This window comes from Colius striatus, chromosome 7 (assembly GCF_028858725.1).
Source record: "Colius striatus isolate bColStr4 chromosome 7, bColStr4.1.hap1, whole genome shotgun sequence".
NCBI classification, from domain to species: domain Eukaryota; kingdom Metazoa; phylum Chordata; class Aves; order Coliiformes; family Coliidae; genus Colius; species Colius striatus.
Window position 1 is genome coordinate 57,745 of NC_084765.1, and position 19,518 is coordinate 77,262.

The 19,518-nt window shown below is 50.1% G+C and overlaps 1 protein-coding gene across 3 annotated transcripts in view; it reads left to right on the forward strand.

The window, feature by feature from the left end:
* Positions 1-143: 143 nt before the first annotated feature.
* PTDSS2 (phosphatidylserine synthase 2) overlaps positions 144-19,518 on the forward strand; it is a 37,034-nt gene continuing 17,659 nt past the window's right edge. Inside the window, exons 1-4 of one of the 3 annotated variants that reach the window (XM_061999963.1) lie at positions 144-273; positions 11,678-11,779; positions 14,611-14,701; positions 15,704-15,786. In XM_061999963.1, coding sequence (XP_061855947.1) covers positions 14,617-14,701; positions 15,704-15,786 — 168 coding nt within the window. In that variant the 5' untranslated portion in view covers positions 144-273; positions 11,678-11,779; positions 14,611-14,616. Of the gene's footprint in view, positions 274-2,801; positions 3,002-11,677; positions 11,780-14,610; positions 14,702-15,703; positions 15,787-19,518 lie in introns of those variants that run through there. The other 2 variants (XM_061999964.1, XM_061999962.1) reach the window with 2 other exon arrangements.

Below are 19,518 nucleotides of genomic sequence, written 5' to 3' on the forward strand. Positions count from 1 at the left end.
GAGTTGCTAATGAGCAAGCTGCCCTGGCCAGAGGGGGTATGTGGGGTCCAATCACTCGAGCTGCTGTTGACTAGCACCACCAGCCGTGCTTTGGGGATAGTTCAACAGGAATGGTTCTGCTGCAGAGAGGCTGGCGCTGGAGGTGGGAACAGAGTGCTGGAGCCTTTCTCTGGCTGTGCAATGTGCTGCTGCTCTCGAGAAAAGTACTTGAAGGCTTCACTTCACCCCCTAAGATCATGCAAAGACAGAAGTGCCATTGGACAGGCTCCAGAGGTGAGTGGATTTCAGTTTCAGGCCTCTGCTGCAAAGTCTGCCCTGGCTCTGTATCCTTGGCCTCATGTGCATGACTCCAGGCCAGTGGGCACCTCTGAGAAGCCAGGTCCTGCGATGCCAAAGGCTGTTTAGCTGCAGAGTTGGGCAGCAGTGTGATTGCCTGTGTTCTCTGGTAAAACCAGGACATTTTCAACCCAACCTTAGCCTGGTTAGATCCACAGGTGTCCCTGTAGCTACAGCTGATGTGTTACAGCAGAGGATGTGGTTTGGGGTGAAACCCTGCCTGCAATAAAAAGTACAGTGTGCTTAGGAGAGTAAATCTCCTTTCCAAGCATGAGGAAAGGCTTTTTGTGCTGCTGCCTGCTAGAGTGGGAGGCTCTGAGGTCTTGGGGACTGCTTTTGTGTGGGGACACTGTTCAGCTTGCTGAAGAAGCTGCCCTGGACTCACCTCCCCACGTCATTCGCAAGGTATCAGCGTTCCCCTCTCAGAGATTTCCTTCCTGTCCTCCAGGCCCAACAGAGCTGGGCTTGTGTCAGCAGACACGGGGACATGAGAGGCCATGAGTAACCAGGAGGCCAGGACCTGGCTTGGCACTTGCCATGTCTGCAGAAAGCCCAGTCATCAGCTGCCCTGTGAGTGTTGTGTGGCTTGCCTTTGATGTTTTGCACGTCATGGCTATAGGGTGGAGGGACGGGGACACCTGGAAGAGTTTATTCACGTTTCCTTTGTGAGATGTGGTGTGAAAAGGCTGTGCAACCTCAGCCTTTGCTCCTGCAGTGGGAGGTGGCACCTCTTGGAACAAGCCAAGTGCCTCCAGGTCTCATAAAACATAGTGGGGTGGCCAGGAGACTGATTCAGGTTGGTAGGAGATTGTGCAGCAGCCAGAAGATTCCTTATATAGCTGCAGACCTGTGTGGTTTAGGGTTTTTCCTCAAAGGGCAGGCATATTCCATGTTCTAGGGCAATCACTGGTTAGCTCAGATGTGGCAACTACACAGCTTAAGCTGTCTTTACTAATTCAAAGGGAATACAACCAGAAGCTTGGCTTTACCAACACAGCAAAGCTCCTTTCATATACAAATGGCTCTAATAGTTCAGAGCTGGTGGTTTAGGGCAACTTCTGCTGCCAGAGCTCGCCAAACCGCACTCTCTGTGTTCCCAGCCCGGCTGGCTGCTGCCATCGTGTGCCCGCTTCATGTGTTTGCAGCCACGGAGGCGTTTCCTCATTGCTTTCTCGGTTTTGTTTCTCTGCTCCTGCAAGGGTTTCTCTTTCCTCCACGCAGAAACGAGCCGGCAGTTCCAGCACTGGCCAGACTGTGTGGATGGAAACAAAAAGCTCTGCCTGCCAAACACTCGCATCGTTTTGCAACCGTGGCAGTAGTCAGGCAATGTTTCATGGCACAAGGAGGCTGAGGTCGGGGCAGCCTCAGCAGCAGGGATGGGACTTCCCTGGAAAGCACGGTTTTGAAAGCTGCACAGCAGTCTGGCAAAGAGCACTTGTCTCTGAGTAGTTAATGTGTGTGTGGAATTAAGCCCTTGTCTTTAATTAGCATCCTTTGGTTACTTTCTGCCAAAAGATACGGACCCGAACTAGGTGACCCTCCTTCTGCAGGGGGGTTGGACTGGATGATCTCTCAAGGTCCCTTCCAGCCCCTGCCATTCTATGATTCCATGATGATTTTTAGCGTGAAACATTGCTCCAGGACTGCCACAGTGTGCAAAAGCCAAGTTTCTGTACTCGTAACGCTGTTCTGTCACGGCTGAAAGGACTTTGCTTTACTCACTTCTCCCCCTCCTCCGTATTTTCTTGGAAAGAGGAAAGAGCACCCTTTGCTTTGTTTTTCCTGTCAGACAGAGCCAATGGCTGTCACCTCCAACAAAGAGGTTTCCAGGTTTCACAAGCTCGAGGCAGGTCCACCAAGGATGAGGAGGAAGCTCTTGGCAGCGCTGGGGCTGCGTCCCCGGGGCTGCAGTGAAACAGGCAGCTTCACTGGCGCCGTCAGCACGCCCGGATTCCTGCTGTGCTTTCCCTTAGCAGCGGTGCCCTTCTCCCGTCCTGCAGCGACGTTGCATCTTATCCAAACACCGCTCCAGCCTCCAGCTGTGTCACCGCATCTCCTGCCTCGGCTCCTGCGTCCCCCGCTGTGGGCACCAGCGCTGGGGTCCCTCGCGGCTCTGAGGGCAGCAGCTCTGCTCTGGGTGCTCTGCAGCTGAGGCCTGCGCTTTACCGCGGGGGGTTTCCTGGGCAGTGGCGAGGGAAAGCCCGGGGAAGGGCTGGCGGTGGGGCGGTGGGGCAGGGGGACGGGCGGCGGGACCGCTCGCGGCGGCGCGGGGGGGGCGTGGCCGGGCGGAGGGGGCGTGGCCGGGCGGAGGGGGCGTGGCCGGGCGGTTGCCACGGCCACGGAGACGCCCCGCGCCCCCCCGCGGCCGCTGCCCTGGCGCGCTCTGCGCATGCGCAGGGGGGCGCGCCCGGCCCCGCCCTCTCCCGCCGCCAGCTCCGGGCGCCGGCTCCGCGCGCGCGGCCGCCATGAGGCGCGGCGAGCGGCGGGGCCACGGCGGGGCCCTGGGCAAGGCCGCGCTGGAGGAGCAGCAGCAGCGGCCGCCGCAGCACAACGGCGGCGCCCCCGCCGAGCGGCCTCCGCAGCCCGGCCCCGACAGGGACGGCCCCGGCCTGCGCCGCAGCACCGAGTCCGAGGTGTACGACGACGGCACCAACACGTTCTTCTGGTGAGAGCCGCCCCGTCGGGCCGAGCCCCTTCCCGCGCCGCGGGGCGAGCGGGCCTCCGCGGTTCCCGGTTCCCTTCGGCGCCCCCGGCTCGCCGCCCCCACGGCGGGCTGTGCCCCCGAGGCCTTGGGCCGCGCCGTGGGGCCGGGGGCGCAGGAGGGGCCGGCGGTGGGCGCCGCGCCCGGTCCGCGCGTCGCGGTGCTCTGACGGCAGGTGCCGGCGCGGAAGCTGCCCAGCGCCGCGCTGCGCCTGCTGCTGCTTTTGCCGGTGCTGTGGTGTTCGTTATTGTCTCGGGGCGACTTAACGGTGGCTCAGGGCTGGCGTTTGGCAGAGGCAGCTCCTGTCTCGGTCCTGTTCTGAAGCCACTAGCGCGCAGTGCCCCTGCGGCTGAGCGCGGCGGCGTGCCATGTCTCGCCAGGTGAGCGCTTCACAGGTGCTCCCGAGCACGGCTCTGTGGGTAAGCTTTTGTGCTTCACTCTCCCTGTTCTATCAGCATCATGTATAGAAACTTCTTCCCCCTTCCTCAGTCTTGGAAGAGGCCTCTTCTGCCCGTGTTCTTTCCCAGAGCTCTGATAGAAAAGCTGAGGTGGTTATGCCCCAGTTCTGCTGGTGGGATGTTCTGTATTGCTTTTGTGACTTACCCAGTCCAGAAAATCAGTGCAGGGAATGGGACTGACTGCCTTAGGGCAGATGGGACAGATCACTGCTGGTTTAGTTTATGAGGACATAGAGCAGTAGAATAAGGGGTTCTGGCTTCAAGCTGAAATAAGGGAAACTTAGGTTGGATATATGGAAGTTCTTCCCCTGTGAGGGTGCTGAGGCTCTGGCACAGGCTGCCCAGAGAGGCTGTGGCTGCCCCATCCCTGGATGTGTCCCAGGGCAGGTTGGATGGGGCTGGGAGCAGCCTGGGCTGGTGGGAAGTGTCCCTGCCCATGGCAGGGGGATGGAACGAGATGAGCTTTAAAGTCTGTTCCAACCCAAGCTAGAGTGTGACTCTGTGAGAGTCAGCCCTTGCAGGAAGAGGTGTCTTTGTACCTAGAAAAGTGCTTCTGAATCCCGTTTTTGCCAGGGTTGTTGCAGAAATCGGCTTCAGCCTGTGTCTGTGCACACCCATCGTGCTTGTGTGTGTGTTCAACTCGCATGATGAAGGAAACCAAGCTGACGTTGAAGTCCCTTGTTTGGAATATGAGCAGAGGGCGATGTGATTTGGCTCAAGTTTGACATTAAGGGCTAGAAGGGGGAGGGCGCTTGGCTCTCGCCCTGCCAATCTGGACAGCAGCAGAGCAGAGGGTGTTGATCTTGATGAAGCTGCTGATTCTGGGTGATATTTCTGCCAGAACAAACGGCAAAGAAACCCTTCAATGCTGCTGGGTTGCAGAGTGGTCCCTGCTGGAGCCCGACACACGCAAGCAGAGCCGAGGGACGGTGTCTTCTTGAGGGCAAGAGAACCTTTCTTGGAGAGCACCTTAGCCTTGCCTCATGTAGGCTGAGAGAGGGATTGAGTCACTGGATCCTGCCGAGGTCTGCGGAGTAGCGCTGTCTCATAAATGGGAAATGGGTAAAGCTCTCGTTTTCTTACTGTCTGCTTGAGCTGGCTCCTGCCAGGTTTTGTGATGCCTTAGAAACACCTAATGCCATTTTTAGTCTATAATCTCACCTTGTTGCACCATTTTCCTGCTGTGGGGGCCTGGGGCCAGCATGCAAGCTGCCACTCGCACAGGATCATCACCTACAATAAAGGCTGTAACTGCAATTTGTCCCTGTGACTTGTTCCCTTGGAAGTCTGAATGTGCCACTGTTCTTTAAGGAGCTTCCCCTGTATCAGCAAGTCCCTTCCAGGAGTGCAGCATAGACAGGAATGTTGTCAAGTTGTTCCTTGCCTTCTGCATTCAGTTTGTGTTCCCTGGCAGGGCATGTGGCTTGTGCTGGCAGCTGGGAGCTGAAACGCTTGTAAAAGTTACCAGGTTTTTCCTCCTGTGCCTTGTGACCTGTGCAGGGCAGCGCTGAGGGTGTTCCATGTCCCTTGGTAATGCCTCAGCTCTCACTGTGGCCCAGAATAAGGATTGTCCAGAGCAACAGTTTTGTTCCTGTGACCCTGGGTACTCTGCTGGTGCCGTCTGTTACAGAGGTTGTCACAGAACAGGGACCTTTAAGAGAGCAGCCGCCCTCTGCCCATGTGGGAAAGTGTGGAAAGTAGCTTTTCCCTTTGGAGCTCAGAAGCTGGGGATGAGGCTGCCCACGTGGCCTGCTCAGGCTGGGAAAAGTCAGAAATGTGGGACTTGCAGACACAGCCTGAAATCGTTCTAGAAGTGGTTCAGTTTGCAAAGGTAACCTTACTACCATAATTCAGATCCTTGGGAAGAGTACCTTCTGTCTGCCTACTGCTTTAAAATCTTCATTACACTTTGGAAAACAAGTCCCTGTGCTGCACAGTGCTTCTGCTCTCACTCAGCCTCAGTGACTCCAGACGGGAAAATGCTACATTTTAATGACGCCGTGGGAACCTGCTGAGTCAGTCCCTCACAGCTCCTCGTGTCCTTGGGAGGCGTCGAGGAAAGGAAACAGGAATGAGCTTCATGGAACGGATTGGCCGTCCCAGTACCTTTTATCCCCAAATGAATCTCGAAAGGTCCGTTCCTGCTAGCAGAGAGCTGGGCATACCCAGCCCTGCCTGGCAAGCCGCTGTCCCAGGGAAACACGTTCCCCGTGGTTTCCAGCACCTTTGGTTGTCTCCTGCCCTTCTGCTTACAGATTCCGCTTTGAGACCACAAACAAAGGGCTTCTTTGTGCCTGAGAGTGTGACTTTTCTATTTTTGCACCATGTGAAGCACAGTAAGTCGTAGACTCATCGAATGGTGGGGGTTGGAAGGGACCTTTAGAGATGTTTTTACTGAGTTAGCGTGGAGAAAACGCCAGTTTGGTTTGGTTTGAGGTATCCCCACACAGAGCTTTCCACAGACTCTCTGTGGCTTCGTTGCTGTAACCTGTGGCAGAGCGAGCGCTGACGTGTTTTACAGGTTTTTGCTACTGGGACTTTGTTCTCCTGGGGAGAAGGTGAATTTAGTATGTGCTGGGGTTTTGTTACCCGTGACAGATGTCTGAAGAGACTTGAAACTGGGCAAAGAGGAGCTGGAGAAGATGATCTGGAGGAAGAGATGATGATTTGCCTGAGAGAGATCAAGGAGACTGAAGATCTTCAGACTGGCAGGAATTTTTTCCTGTGCTCTCTGGTGAGGGCTGGCTGCTGCACTTCCAAAGCAACATTCCTCAGCTTTGCTGGAGACTTAACATTTGCTGGATCTTTTCTTTGCTGGCCACTTTAAAGTGGGCCCTGGTGAGGTTCTGTACTTACCAGCAGACTCTTCTGGTTCTCTCCCTGGTCAGAACTGACCACGTTTAAGCACGTTGCAGAACTTGAGCACAGAAGTCTTGCATCAGTAGGCTCCCGAGGTGCCAGCCAGCCCCTGCTCTGTTAGTGCTCAGGTATGCCCTGGCAGTGTGGGCTGCTGGAACATCCAGGAGGCAGTTGTGCAATCCGAGTGAGCCCCTTAGTGCTGGGGGGGGTTAATTCCTTCCTCAGACGAGAGTAGCTGTCTCCTGAGAACTGCAGTTGCTAGAATGGCATTGCCCTCTCCTCTCTTGGAAGAGATCGCATCGTTCCTTCAAACCAGAAGAGCAGAAGAAACATCTTTGTGCAGAGATCCTGGGAGAGTTTCACGTCCCGCCTGAGCTTTAGGCCTGGTGTTAGGAATTCTCTCTGTCAGTTTCTTTTTTGTAAGCACGCTCCAGAAGTTTTCAGGAGAAATGTGGTGGGAGGCAGCCTGGGGTTCCTAGGGTGCTTTTGGGGGAGGGTGAGTGGGTGTTGCAAAGGCAGGGCCTGGTTCCAGAGGCAACACAAGTGAATTTTCAGTACCTGATGAAATGGAAGGCTCAGCATGCCAGGGACACGAGACTTGGGTCAGCCTGGGGAAATGGCCTTGCTTGTGGTGGTGTGTCCTGTGCAGAGTCTGTGACTGCGTGGCACTGGGGTGGTAGGAGCTGTCTGCAGGCAGCTTCTTCCATGCTGCTGTTTGAACTCTGGCTCATCAGAGCACTGGCATGTGACTAGAACTCTACAGCCGTTTACAAAACCAATCATCAGCCCGAGGGATGAGCTGTGTGCCCTTATGCAGTGAAATCTGGCAGCAGGGCACTTTTCTCCCGTTCCCTTGTCTTGCTGGTTTTAAAACTGTGATGCACAGTCATGCTGGCTCCAGACTGCACACGGGCAAGCTGGCTGTTGTCAACCATCACCTGAAGCAGAGATTTCAGTAGGTTTAAACAGACAGAAATGTTCCATGTTTCAAACAGATCTTTTTGGGGGCTTCAGCTTGAGAACTCCGTAGAACTGGCGAATGCAAACTTTGTCTTTTGTGTCTTCTGACTTGCTGAAGCCGTGCTTCTGACTCCGTTGCTGTGGAGGTGTGTGTGTGCCACTGTACATCTCCTGCTGAGGGATCATTTTGTGAGAGGCACCGACTTAGGGCCAGGAAAAGGAACGTTGCTATTTTGGAGTGTCACAAGCATGTTACAGAAATTTAATCAGCGTTGTGTACCTTTATAGATGTGCTGAAGGCTCGTTACTGGCCTAAGAATAGGTACTTTCTTATCTCTCAGAGCTTAAACACGTTAAAACGCAGCCTCCGGCCCCAAACGACCAGCCGCGTCTCTGGGGCCAGGCGGACAGGGGTGCTTGGAGCCGTGCGGAGTACAGACTTCAGGGTGGTCACCACTGGTTGCTTTTGTGTGATCTAGGTTGGATGACAGAGATCTCTTGTCACAGACTGGCAGGTAACACCTTGTTTTTGAGATGCTGAGGCCTGACCACTTGCAGCATGAACATCTCTGTTGCATGTCTGATTTTGGATGTGTCACCAAGACCGTAGCCAAGGCTGGATTCTCATTGAAGGTTTCAGAAACCTCTCTGTATCCAGACAGGATTGTTCTACTGCTAATTATGGTTTTGAATGTCAAGATATTGGTCAGTTTTCAGTAGTTCTTATTTGTTGCTGTGTTTTCATGTATCTTCACGCACTGTGCTGCTGCTGAAGCAATGGATTTGTCGTAGCCCGTGTGTGCTGGATGCTGTGTTGGCACGTGGAAGAAATAAGTTTGTTGTGAAGAAGTTGCCTGGAATAATACGAGACTGTGGTCGCTGACAGAGCCTTTCTGTAGCAGTAGCTATAAATGTAGCTTTTGAAACCAAAGAGGCAAACGGTGCTGGCTGGTGTTTGGAACTTTGTTTCGTGTGAAGAACTAACACAAAGGTTGACAGTTCGGTCCTTCACGTGTGTTCTCGGTGACTGTTATTGTTTTTAGTGTAGTTATTGCATCATTGATGACAAACACAAGCACTGATGGGAAGCGATGGGTGATAAGGGTGTGGCGGCACCTCTGAAGCTGGGGTTGGTTTGTGATGCAGATTGAACGAGGTCACCCAGCGCCCACGTGGGGCCTCATCCAGCTGAACCTCCCAAAAAAGAGAGAAATTTCCATAAGGCATTTTGTCATGTGCTTTAATTGGAAAACAAAAGCTCTGGTGGTGATTTCCCTGCAAGCCCTGCAGTTTCCTGGTCACTGGGAGAGCCTGGGGCTGCCTGAAGTGCTCCCATGCAGTGTGGGACTAAACTGCTGTCTCGGGTTTTCTAACATGAACCCTCTTGGGACGGGCTGTAGTCTGTCCTCATCTTGCTTCTGGTGTGTTGCCCAAACTCTGTAGTTGCAGGGGGAAGATACCTGGTGTGCTTAGGTTGGCTTTTTCCAGTCTCCACAGACTCGGGGCTAGGAGACAGTAAGCCTTCCAGAGTAATTCCTGTACTGCTTACCTTGCTGCTGGTGTTCTTAGCTGGGCTGTCTTCCTCTTGATGCATTACTTTAAAGCTTGTGTGGAGATGCAAAGTAATCCCTCTTCATGCAGTTCAGTTCATCCAAGCTGACTTCACTCACAGGAGTATTTCTGTGTGCTGTTCATTTCTCTGGCCACTGTAGCTGCTTCACATTTTGCTTTGTTCCATACCACTGTGGATTTCTGTTTCATTTTCCAGCTCCCAAGCTATGGAAAGACATGGTGTGTATCTGTCTGCTTGCTCGTTTTTCCTTGCTCTGACAGGTGGGTTTGTGCGATGCTCTGCTGCCTCTGGCAGCTGCCAGCACTTTGTCACTGCTTGCAGTTTGCTGGTTACAGCTCCAGCTTGCTCTTTCCAGAAGACAGAGCAACCTAGGAAGTCTTTCATCCTGGCTTCTGGACTGCTTGCTAGCCTGAAAATACAAGTACATGACTAACAGTTGTGAAAACTTGCTGTAAGGGAATTTGGCTTCAGCTGGAAACAACAGCTAAGCTAAAAGGGGAACGGTGAGACAGCATCTTGGTTCTCATTAACTGAGGAGCCTGTTGAGTTTCCAGCTGATGGCTGTGGCACCAACAATAAGCCAGATGTGGGGCACATCGTTTTCTGTGCTGGGAACTCCCCTGGGATGAGGGCAACCAGCCCAGCCTTGTTCTAGCAGAGGAGTTTCTAACAGAGGAGTGTTTACCTGGATGAGGGCGTGCTAATAACTCATTTGTTGGCAATTCATGTGACACTCAACACGTGGAAGAGGCAATCGCTCCATGTAGGCGTGGGGAAGGTAAGGTGGAAGACACCGTTTCTAGTTTATGCTAGTAGCCTCTTAAGTACTGCTTTCAAACAGTAAACAATAAAACAAGGCACAGAGTGTAATGCATAGCCTTGCAGCTCGTGTGACCTTTTCCTGTGCTCAGAATACAGGTTTAGTATTAATTACAGACATCCATAAAGGCAGCAAACAGGACCACGGTCTGGTGGAAGTGAGTTAGAGCATTCCATTCAGTCCCCTGCCGCACTGCCTCCTCTGAGAGGGCCGTGGTTGGTGTTTAAGCTGCTGTGGGTTACAGGCACTGAGGCACGTGGCTGTTCAGCAACTGTTGAGTATGGGGTGGGTGAATCACCCTTTGTGGGGCATCCCGGGCGGCGAGGCGCAGGGAGAACGCATCGGGAGCGGGAAGCTTGCTGCTGCCAAACCTGTGTGTGTCTTGAGGGGGTCTGGACATGTCGATTCCTTGCTGATTTTGAGAATACTCGTGGGTCCTTCTCTTTCTTCTCTTCTGGAGCTGGTTAGTCTGTGTCCTCTGAACTGCAAGGAAGGATAGCGTTAAATGCCGAACCCCTTGTTAGCAGTGCCGGAAGAGGATTGCATCTGCTTATGAGGTATCGCTTGTGTTTTACAGTGGGATTAAAAGGATGCTGTGAGAGGTGGCTGAGTTTTGGATTAGGATGAAACTGTAGTTGAAAATGATGCTTACCCTGACTTTCAGAGCGATTTTTAGGCAGACTGCCTGGTTTGATGTTGAAAGGGAAGTCAGTGGAACTCTTAGAAGACCTTGGTGATGTCCAGTTGGTTGTGCACCGTGCTTCAGTGTCTACAGACTGTGGTCTTCTGGCATGAAATGGAAATGTAATCTAGCTTCCATTGCAAGGTACATAACAAGAAAATGTGAGACAGTGTGTACAAGTACTAGTCTCATGCAGTCATCTCCATTCACAGTTTTTCCCTTCTCCAAGCTCGATGCCTCGTACCTGTGTTGTTTCAGTCAGTTGTATGGGGAGATGTCATGTAGTCCTCTGAAACAGGACTTGTGCCTCTGACCACTTAAGATCAAGTTATACACTTCCTATGCTTCTGAGCTGAGGTCAGGTGGGTTTGCCACTGGAAACAATAAATGGCTTCTCATTAGGGCATTCGTAGGCTGTGTGTACATGGCTCTTTGCCCTTTCACACCCAAGTGCTGTACTCAAATCAGCATAAGCAAATGGTCCCTGAGGGATGGAGAACGCTGGCCGTGTCCTGCCTCTACCAGTATCGTACACCAGCAAGGCTGCACCTTTTATCAGGGTAGAACAACCACCAGCCAGCTGCACTGGGGAGCTTTGTGGGCAGAGCAGTGCCTGCAGAGCGCTCTGTGTAGAGATGGCTGCCAGCACAAACCTCTGTCAGCCTGTCCCTGCTCTTCAGGGGGAAGATGGAGTGCACGTGTAAGAGTTACTGGAAGTGAGACGTCCAGAGGCAGCATTGTAACTGCGGCCCGTCCCATTCAGAGATTTGTTGTTTTTAATGACTAGTTTCTCTTGTAACATGTAATTCCCATGTCTGGAGTGAATTCCCTTCTGTTCAGCCTTAAGAGTCTGTTCAGCCTCCTGCAGCTTTTACAAACAGGCTTTTTGAACAGAGCCATGCAGCAGCACCATCAGGTACATGCCTGACAGACCAGGAGAGAGAGATGAGGGTTTCAGATCCAAGTGATCACGGTTGGTGACAAATTCCTCAGGCTGCTGTTGTTCACTGGCAAGTGTTTGTCCAAATCCTCCTTTGCTCCAAGCACCTGGGGGGAAAATGAGCGAGACCTGTTCTTGTGGTGGGCTTCTGTGGCGTGCTGGTGCGCGATGGGCTGACAGCTGAGGTTACTGTCACTGTGAGTTCTGTCTTCCGTGCTGTATGACACATACAACTTCTTGAGTGTTACTGACTGCTGCCTCTGCATTAGGCTTAGGGAGCTTCACTGGCAGTGGAAGATGCAAGTTTCTCTGCTTTCTGATGTTACCTTTCTGTGTTCTGAATCTTAGGAGAGCTCATACCTTAACGGTCTTGTTCATCCTCACGTGTGCGCTGGGCTACGTAACCTTGCTTGAAGAAACACCACAAGATACAGCCTACAACACAAAGAGGTAAGTGTTTGGGAAAGGGTTTCTCTAAGGTGTGCAGTAGAAAAGGGTAAGCTATAGGAACAAGTTACCATACACACCTTTTACCTTGTGGATAAGCTACCTCAAATGACCTTTGCATTCACTTGCTTAAATGCCCCAACCCTTAGAAAGTGACAAAACCAAGCAGAAGTCTCTAAGCTCCTTTGATGCTGATGGTTGAGTTTCATTTCTAATCAGTTTAGTGTCACTCCCTGTCACAGCTGGTGGCTGCCGTGTGCATGAGATTTAAAACAAGCCACCAAACCCTTCTAAGCCCTCAAAATACTGACTGTGTTTCTGCCCCCTCTTCTTAAAATAACCCAACTTTCCAAATTATTTGAGCTGTGAAATTTTGTGAGAACTTTTGGCCCAAAAGGGAACTCTTGGGAAACAGGAGAGACTCTTACACGTGTGGTCCGTTCCTGCCACAATTGAAACCCAGTAAATGTCGTTCAATTTCTCCTCTTTCCTAAAGAAATACAGTAAGGAACAAAAAGAGAGGAGAAAAGTGGTGTTTTCAGAATCTAAGTGTATTTTAAACATGAAGGGGATGCTTCAGAACTGCAGAGCATCATTGCTGCAAGCATGAAAATCATTCTGGTTTCTGCCAGTCTGGTCTCTCTAACTTCTCCCCCTTGCTGTTAAGGAGTTTCTTCCTAGTTTTTTCCACATTTTCACAGGCCTCAGGATACAGCATTCATTGTCACAGGAGATGCAGGAATTAGGGTATTTCCTGAGATAATCTTGGTTGTTATTCTGTGAGTTACACAATAGGTGTAACTAATGCAATTCACACTCGGGGGTTTTGGAGCTGAGGGTTTGTGTTTGTGTGCAGTGGGGGTGAAAGGGAACAAGCTGGAACACGGTGCCCTGTCTGGAGCTGGGAAAATTTCTGCAAGGCTTTAGTGGGAACAAATGCCATTTTATTCCCTGTTTATAATGAGTGAGCCCAGGGAATGGATGGAGGCCTGACCTTCTCTGGAATGGCAGTTCAAAACAAAGAAGGGGAGAAAGCTGAAAGAGAAGTGATGACACGTCGTTAGGGAGTAACACAGATCTAAGGTGACTCAGTGGAATATCCTATTATTGAGATTAGAGCCTTTGCTGCTTTAATAAAAACAAACCCAGAGAAGATTAATCAGCAGATTAGTCTTTCTTTCATGAGACAGAAATTGCTTTCTGCACGTTCAGTGCAGGGAATAATGCGCCCAGTTATTAAAATCAGTTTCACAGCATCATACTAGGCAACAGGCAGCAAATGTCTGTGATGGTTGCTACATCTCTGCCTGTGGAATACTGCCTGCAGTGTCTGGATTCAAACCCACTTGAAAAGCAGCATCCTGAGAGTTGTACATGGGCATCCAAATACTGCAGTTTGTTACTGGTTTTGGTGCATACATCTCTGTTTCCACTCATGCTGCATCTTTATGTATTGCAGTAGTCACCCAGGCCACGTGCTGAATTCTGAGATAATCCTTAACTTGGCCAAATGGTTACTTTTTCCGAGGGAAGGAGCAGTGCAGATGGAGGACACGAGCCCCAGGGCCTTTCTGAAGTGTCACCTCTATTGCCTCAGCCCTGACGTACAGAAAGGCTGGCAGTGACTGTGCTGTTCAGTGAGCTCCTGTCTCTTACAGGAGTAAGACTGTCACACCATGCACGAGTACATCTGTATCCCCAGCTGTCACAGATAGTTTTTGCTTCTGTACCTTAAAACACCTTATCCTACCCTGAGATCTTTCTCACTCTTAATGTAGAGCTGCTGTGTGCTTTGATGTAAAAGTTTGGGCTGCGTGAGGCTGTCACTGCCTGCAAGTGTCTGATGTGAACACTTGCCTGCTTAATGAACAGAGGCAGTTGTATCACCAATGAGCAGTGTCTCTGGCTGTCACCCTGCTTTATTTCCAGCTGGTGCACACTGACAGTGAAGCAGTGTTTGGATGCTTAGGTGCAAAGACGAGATACACGCTTGCAAACACTGAAACCTCCTGAGAGGTGCCAGAGAAACTTAGAGCTGAACATTAATTGGAAGCAGGGTGTACAAATTGCTGTGCTAGCTGCTGCGTTTCCTGGAGTAGCTAAAGCAATGGGAAGTTGTCTGAGGCTCCTGTCTCTCCACTGTAGAAGTGCTTCATCAGATCACTTAAGGAAGCAGCGGAGGGCAGGGTGAGTGGCCAGACTCCTGCAGTAAGGCATGAGGAGGAGTGGTGTACAAAAACCGAGGTGGAGCATGAACCTGTGAGGTTATGGGGTGTGGTATCTAGAGCTCACTTGCATCTGTTTACATGCTGACCTTCCTTCCTGCAACACATTAGGACAGTTAAAGGAAGAGGGTTTTTTAAAGACAAGGTATATAGAAATGTTTTACGTGTAAATCTAGTCCCAGGTTCATACATACAGATGTTGATGTCACCATATGACATGTGACCAGATTGCCTCTGGTGTAAAGACAGTAGAAGATTCAGTTTGTTAGGCAAAGAAATGTGCTGCAAAGCCTGTCTGATCAATGAGACTTTTTATTCACACAGTTCTTGCAGCATTTGAAGCAGTCCTGAAATAGTCCATCCCATCTGACTGCTGTCAGCTTCTCCTCTTGTGCTAAGCACCCGGGAGGAGCTGACAGGACTGACTCTGGGAGTAGCTGAATAAGTACTTGATGACCTTGGCATACAACGCCTGGGGGAAAAAATCTCCCAAATACTTTGTATGCTGAGCAGAGGTTTTAAAAGTCTTGTTATGCATCAGGGTTGTACATGGAATTTCAAGCCATGAAACTGCCTTCTGAGACACCTCTCTGCACTGGTTTTTGGCAGCAACTGATGGCTGCACAGCCACCTAACGAGTCTAGGTGTATGTGTCTTTGCAAGTTGACCTCCAATGCTGAACACCCACGGAGAAAAAAAGGTAACAAGGGGACTTAGACCTCCATCTGCCACTTCTTCAGCCTGTGATAGTGCCGAGGGGCTTGTACCAGTCGTGCTCATGCAGACACAGCTGGAGAAGGGACAGGGAGCGGGAGCTGCCTCGTTAAGAGCCTGGAACAAAGGGCTATGTACAGACAGTCATAGACAAGCTTCATTGTCTTGTGTCTCTGAATCAACTCTCAAAATAACACAAACAATGACTTGTTTGTGCTGCTGAAACCGTTGCTGTGTTCTCCCTTGCTCTTTCCTTATGTGCTAAAATTGTTTTTGTAGGCACACTTTAGTGTCTTGCTGATCTGCTGCTTGAGAAAACACATTTGCTGTGCCCATCCAGGCTGCCTGCAGGGGTGGCTTGAAACTCCCTCCAAATCCCAGAGGAGTTCTTCCCTCAAGCCATAGTGAGCCCGCAGGCCAAGCTGCTGGTGAGGCTTTGAAAGCTCCATAAGGAGGCAGGGTGGTGACGTTAAGGAGAGAAATGTAGTTGCCACACAGGGGGGGAAAGAGGAAATGGAGCTGTTGTGATGATTATTATGCAAATTTGTGATTTTTTTTTTCTTCAAAACTTCCCATGGGGGACTTGAAGTAAAACCACAGAGATGAAACTCAGCTTACTGCAGCACAGCTGCTGGTTGGCTTTCAGAACAAGGAGCATGACTATCAGTTCCTGTGGTCATTTGGACTGAGGTCATCTCCAGCTTTGGGGAAATTACCCTCACCAGGACTAAAACAATGACCTTGGGCACCTTGGGTCATGGCTGAGCACGATGATAGCAAAGAAAGCGACGTGCATTGTTACATGATGCTGCTTAAAAGCACGGGAATTACACCTCAAACAGTCTCCAAAAGGCATCTGTTGATGAGGGACATGTTCAGGAGTTAAGAAACAAAGACCAGCCCCTTTTTTACATCAGTGAATGCAATTTACAGTCTCATTAGGAAGACACAGCAATTTCAACAAGTTTGTTCTGCTTTCCCCTTTCAGAGGTATCGTTGCCAGTATCTTGGTTTTCCTATGTTTTGGAGTTACACAAGCTAAAGATGGACCATTTTCCAGACCCCATCCAGGTAACTTATGTTGCTTAAGCCACTCAAGTGTTTCTGGTACATCAGGGTTTATTGTGAATGTAAATGTTTGTGTTACTTCCAGAGAAGGTAAGTAGTAGTTTAAATAACAATATAGGTTAATAACACTGTACACTCACCACTGACCTCCCAGCTCCCAAACAGCACAGTGATCCTCCTGTGCTTTCAGTATGCCTGTACCATAAGGGGTTTATTTCTTTTTATCTCCTTGTTTTGGCTTCCTGTTGCTAGTCAAAAGCTTTGTGTGAACTGCCAGATTCTTGAAACCTTAACTTCCCTTGTTTATCCTCACCCTCCCCTGCTTTTTCCTCCTCTCTGTCGAGGGACTGCACTTCCGACCACGTATCCGGTCGCTCCCTTTGCTCCGTGTCTGTTTTCCAAGGTCACTGGCAGATTAGAAGCCTTGACTGTGATTTTGAAGATATGTAGTGGGACTGTTAAGTCTTGAGAGCATTTGAATGCTCGGCACAAAACCTCTTCCTAATAGTGTTACATCAAGTGAAGCGTGAAAATATTAAAATACCTTTGATCTTTTGCCTATTTTTAGATGTGAATCATTGAGACAGAATTAATGAGCTGTGGATGGGCTTACATAATATTCCTGGAAGTATTAGGCCCTCCTACAGTCAAATAAAGCTGTGAGGATTTCTTAGGCCAAAAATCTAACCTTCCAGTTCAGGAATGCTCTTCTGTATGGGAAGTGTTGGGCACGTTCAAAAGCTCAGTCAAAGCAGAGGTTATTCCAGAGCAGTGCCCACAGCACACTCATGCAAACTGCAGCTCTTATTCATAAGTTTGCATTTCTGAGGTCTTGTGAAAACAACAGTTCTTAGTCTTTCCTTTCTGCTGTAGTTAGTTCTGGTTCCTTCTCTGAGACAAATTGCTCCTTTTAAGGATACCAGTGGTATTTGGGTGCTTTCAGTTTTAGAACATCCAGTGGTTTTGTCTGGGATGCAAGTCATTTTTGATCTCTAGAACAAAGTGGTACAATATGGAAGGGGAAAGCCTAAAGGTCAGAGTTCTCTAGTGCAGACTGAGCCAACATCTAGCACCTCTGTGTGCTCCTGCCTTGGAAAGAGCAGTTACTGGACTGAAGCTGAGTATCATAGAATCACAGACTGGTAGGAGTTGGAAGGGACCTTTAGAGATCATCCAGTCCAACCCCCTGCAGAAGCAGGGTCACCTAGATCAGGTCGAGTATCTTTCAGCAGAATTATGTTGTCTGTGAGTGAGGTGGTTGAAGAAGCTCCCATGCTGCTTCAACTACTGAGTGTATTCATGTCCTCTTTTGTTTTAACTTCATGTTTCTTCTGATAGGATGATCTGAAGAGTGGTTTTCTTGGGTCATAGCAGTTGGCTAGGTTAGTGGATGCTCCCACAGTCACAGCAAGACACCTGGGTGCCAGTTAGAGGACAATGACTGGCTGTCTTCTCCTCACCTCTCCTCTGGGAAGGCCCTTGCAGGAGCAGAGGCCGTGGCCTTGCAGCCCCGTGAGATTCACATCAGCTCTCCAGTTAGAGGGCTGCGTTGGGAAGTTCCCATCAGGCAGTTGAGTCTCTGACCTTATCTTTGTCATGCTGTTCCTGGAGAAAGATCTCATCTGAAAGGAACTGGCAGCACAGGCTGCTGCTGTGTGCTGCTTCCATTTATAGGGCAGCAGGAGCCTTCGGGTCAGTCGGGTCGCCAGGATCGCACGCAGACACCTCTCATCTGTTGCTGCAGCTCTTTCAAGCTGTGCCCTAACAGTGGCTAGGCTTCCTGCTTCTGTCAGGTGCTCTTTGGAGCGCTGCTGTTCAGTGTGTACTTATTTATGGCCAGCTCAGAGATGGTTTATACTTTTGTCTGGGTTTTTTTGTGCCTGATGCTGCCGTTCTGTTTAAATGGCTCCTTTTACTCCATGTGTATCCACCTGGTTTATTTATGCACAGCTCCCCAATGCCAACTCACCATTGGTGGTGCAGAAGCAAACAAATTCTGCTAAAGCAACAAGATTTGCTTTTACTCCCTCCCCTCAGTATAAGTCTGTTTTCCTTAGAATTGTTCTTCACTCACTCAGCCTTTCAGGCAGCATAGGTCATACCAAACCCCTGTTGACACTCAGAGGGAAGTGGCTGGTTGTGCTCCCAGCCAGGCAGCCTCTCTTGTTAAGTGTTCATCTTGTGTTCCCAAGTCCTCTACAATGGCAGCAGTTCAGTGTTTGAACATAGCAATCACTAAACTATCAGGTATGACAATGATTAGTTGAAGCCAGCTTAATCAGGAAGACAGTCCTAATTTGAGGGAGGATCATGGTGACAAGTACATGTAAGGAAAACAAATATTAGAGGCACACCAAAAATAACTCTATAGCTAAAGCTGAGTCTCATCCAGGAAGAGAGAGAACACAATGTCTGCACAGCTTTGGAAACATCTTGTTTCTGGTGTACACGAACAGATATAAAGTCATCTGTCTAAAGACTACTTTGGGTACTTGTGTCAGCCAGGGAGAAATCACACCTACATGAGAACCAGGTCTCGGGTCTCTATTGCAGAGGCTTGCTGAGCACGTTCAGCAGCTGCAGGTGATGTGTTGCCAGAAGCCCCTGGATGAGGGAGAAGAAAAGCTCAGATGGGGATTTAGATTTTTGTGCTTTCTGAACTGTGTCTGTGTCAGTTTCAGAAGCAGCCTGGCACATCTGTGTCTGTGTAAAGCCTGTCATACAGAGCTTTGTAGGTCAGAAGAAACTCTAAGGCTTGTAGTCTGAAGGTGCTGTCTGAAGGAAGCAGTGCTCAGTTCTTGTGGGAGAGGTGTGTGAATGAAAGGTTAATTCTTACCTCTGGCACGAACTTAGTGCTTGCTCTTCAAGGTGTGCAGTTGTTATGGGAAAGGATGGAAAATACCTTATCAAACAGAAGGTGTTTTTAGTGGCTCGGTCACTGCTGGATTCCTGTCCTGCACACTCACAGGGAAGAGGCTGAAGCCATTTCCAGCGGCGCAGTGGTGCCAGTGTGGGGAGAGCTTCCTCTCTTCCAAACAGCCCTTTGACCAATGGAGGGTTCTTTTGCCTGTTTGCTTTTCCCAAGCCGCTCTCTAGAAGGACGAGAGGGTGCAGGCAGACTCTCAGCCAGTCCTTCCAAGTGGAATTTGCTGGTGGATTCGGAAGTTCACCAAATCCGAAGGAAGAATGAAAGCCTCAAGTAACTGTTCTCTCTCCAGTGTTAAGGGCAGCGGCACGAGAGGCACGAGCTACTGCTTCACGAAGGAGGCAGAATGCTGCTTTGCCTTCTCCCAAGGAGACCAAAGGGCAAAACCTCCTGTGATGGCTGTTTTATTGGTTTTCCATGACTGACCCCTAAGAAGAGACTCTGTTGTGCTGCTTAATTAAGAAATAACAATTATATCTGCAGACCTTAATCTTGAATCTGCAGACTTCCAGTGGCAGCTGGGACAGAGCTGAGAACTGCTGTGACCCAAACCACACCTGGCTTTGTATTTTCCCTTTGTATTTTTCCCAGAAGTGCAAAGTGGGGATTAAATTAGTTTAGCACCTTTGCTGAAAAAAGGTCACACCTTCTCCCATTTCTGTGTCAGGGGCAGGCTGCCAGGGACTGCTGTGAAAAATGGGGAATTACTGACTGCTACTCGAGGCTGAATTGGGCAAAGATGACATTTCATTTTGTTTCAGGAGGCAGATGAGCCCCTGTGCAGCTCCATAGCACCGTGGCTGGTTGAT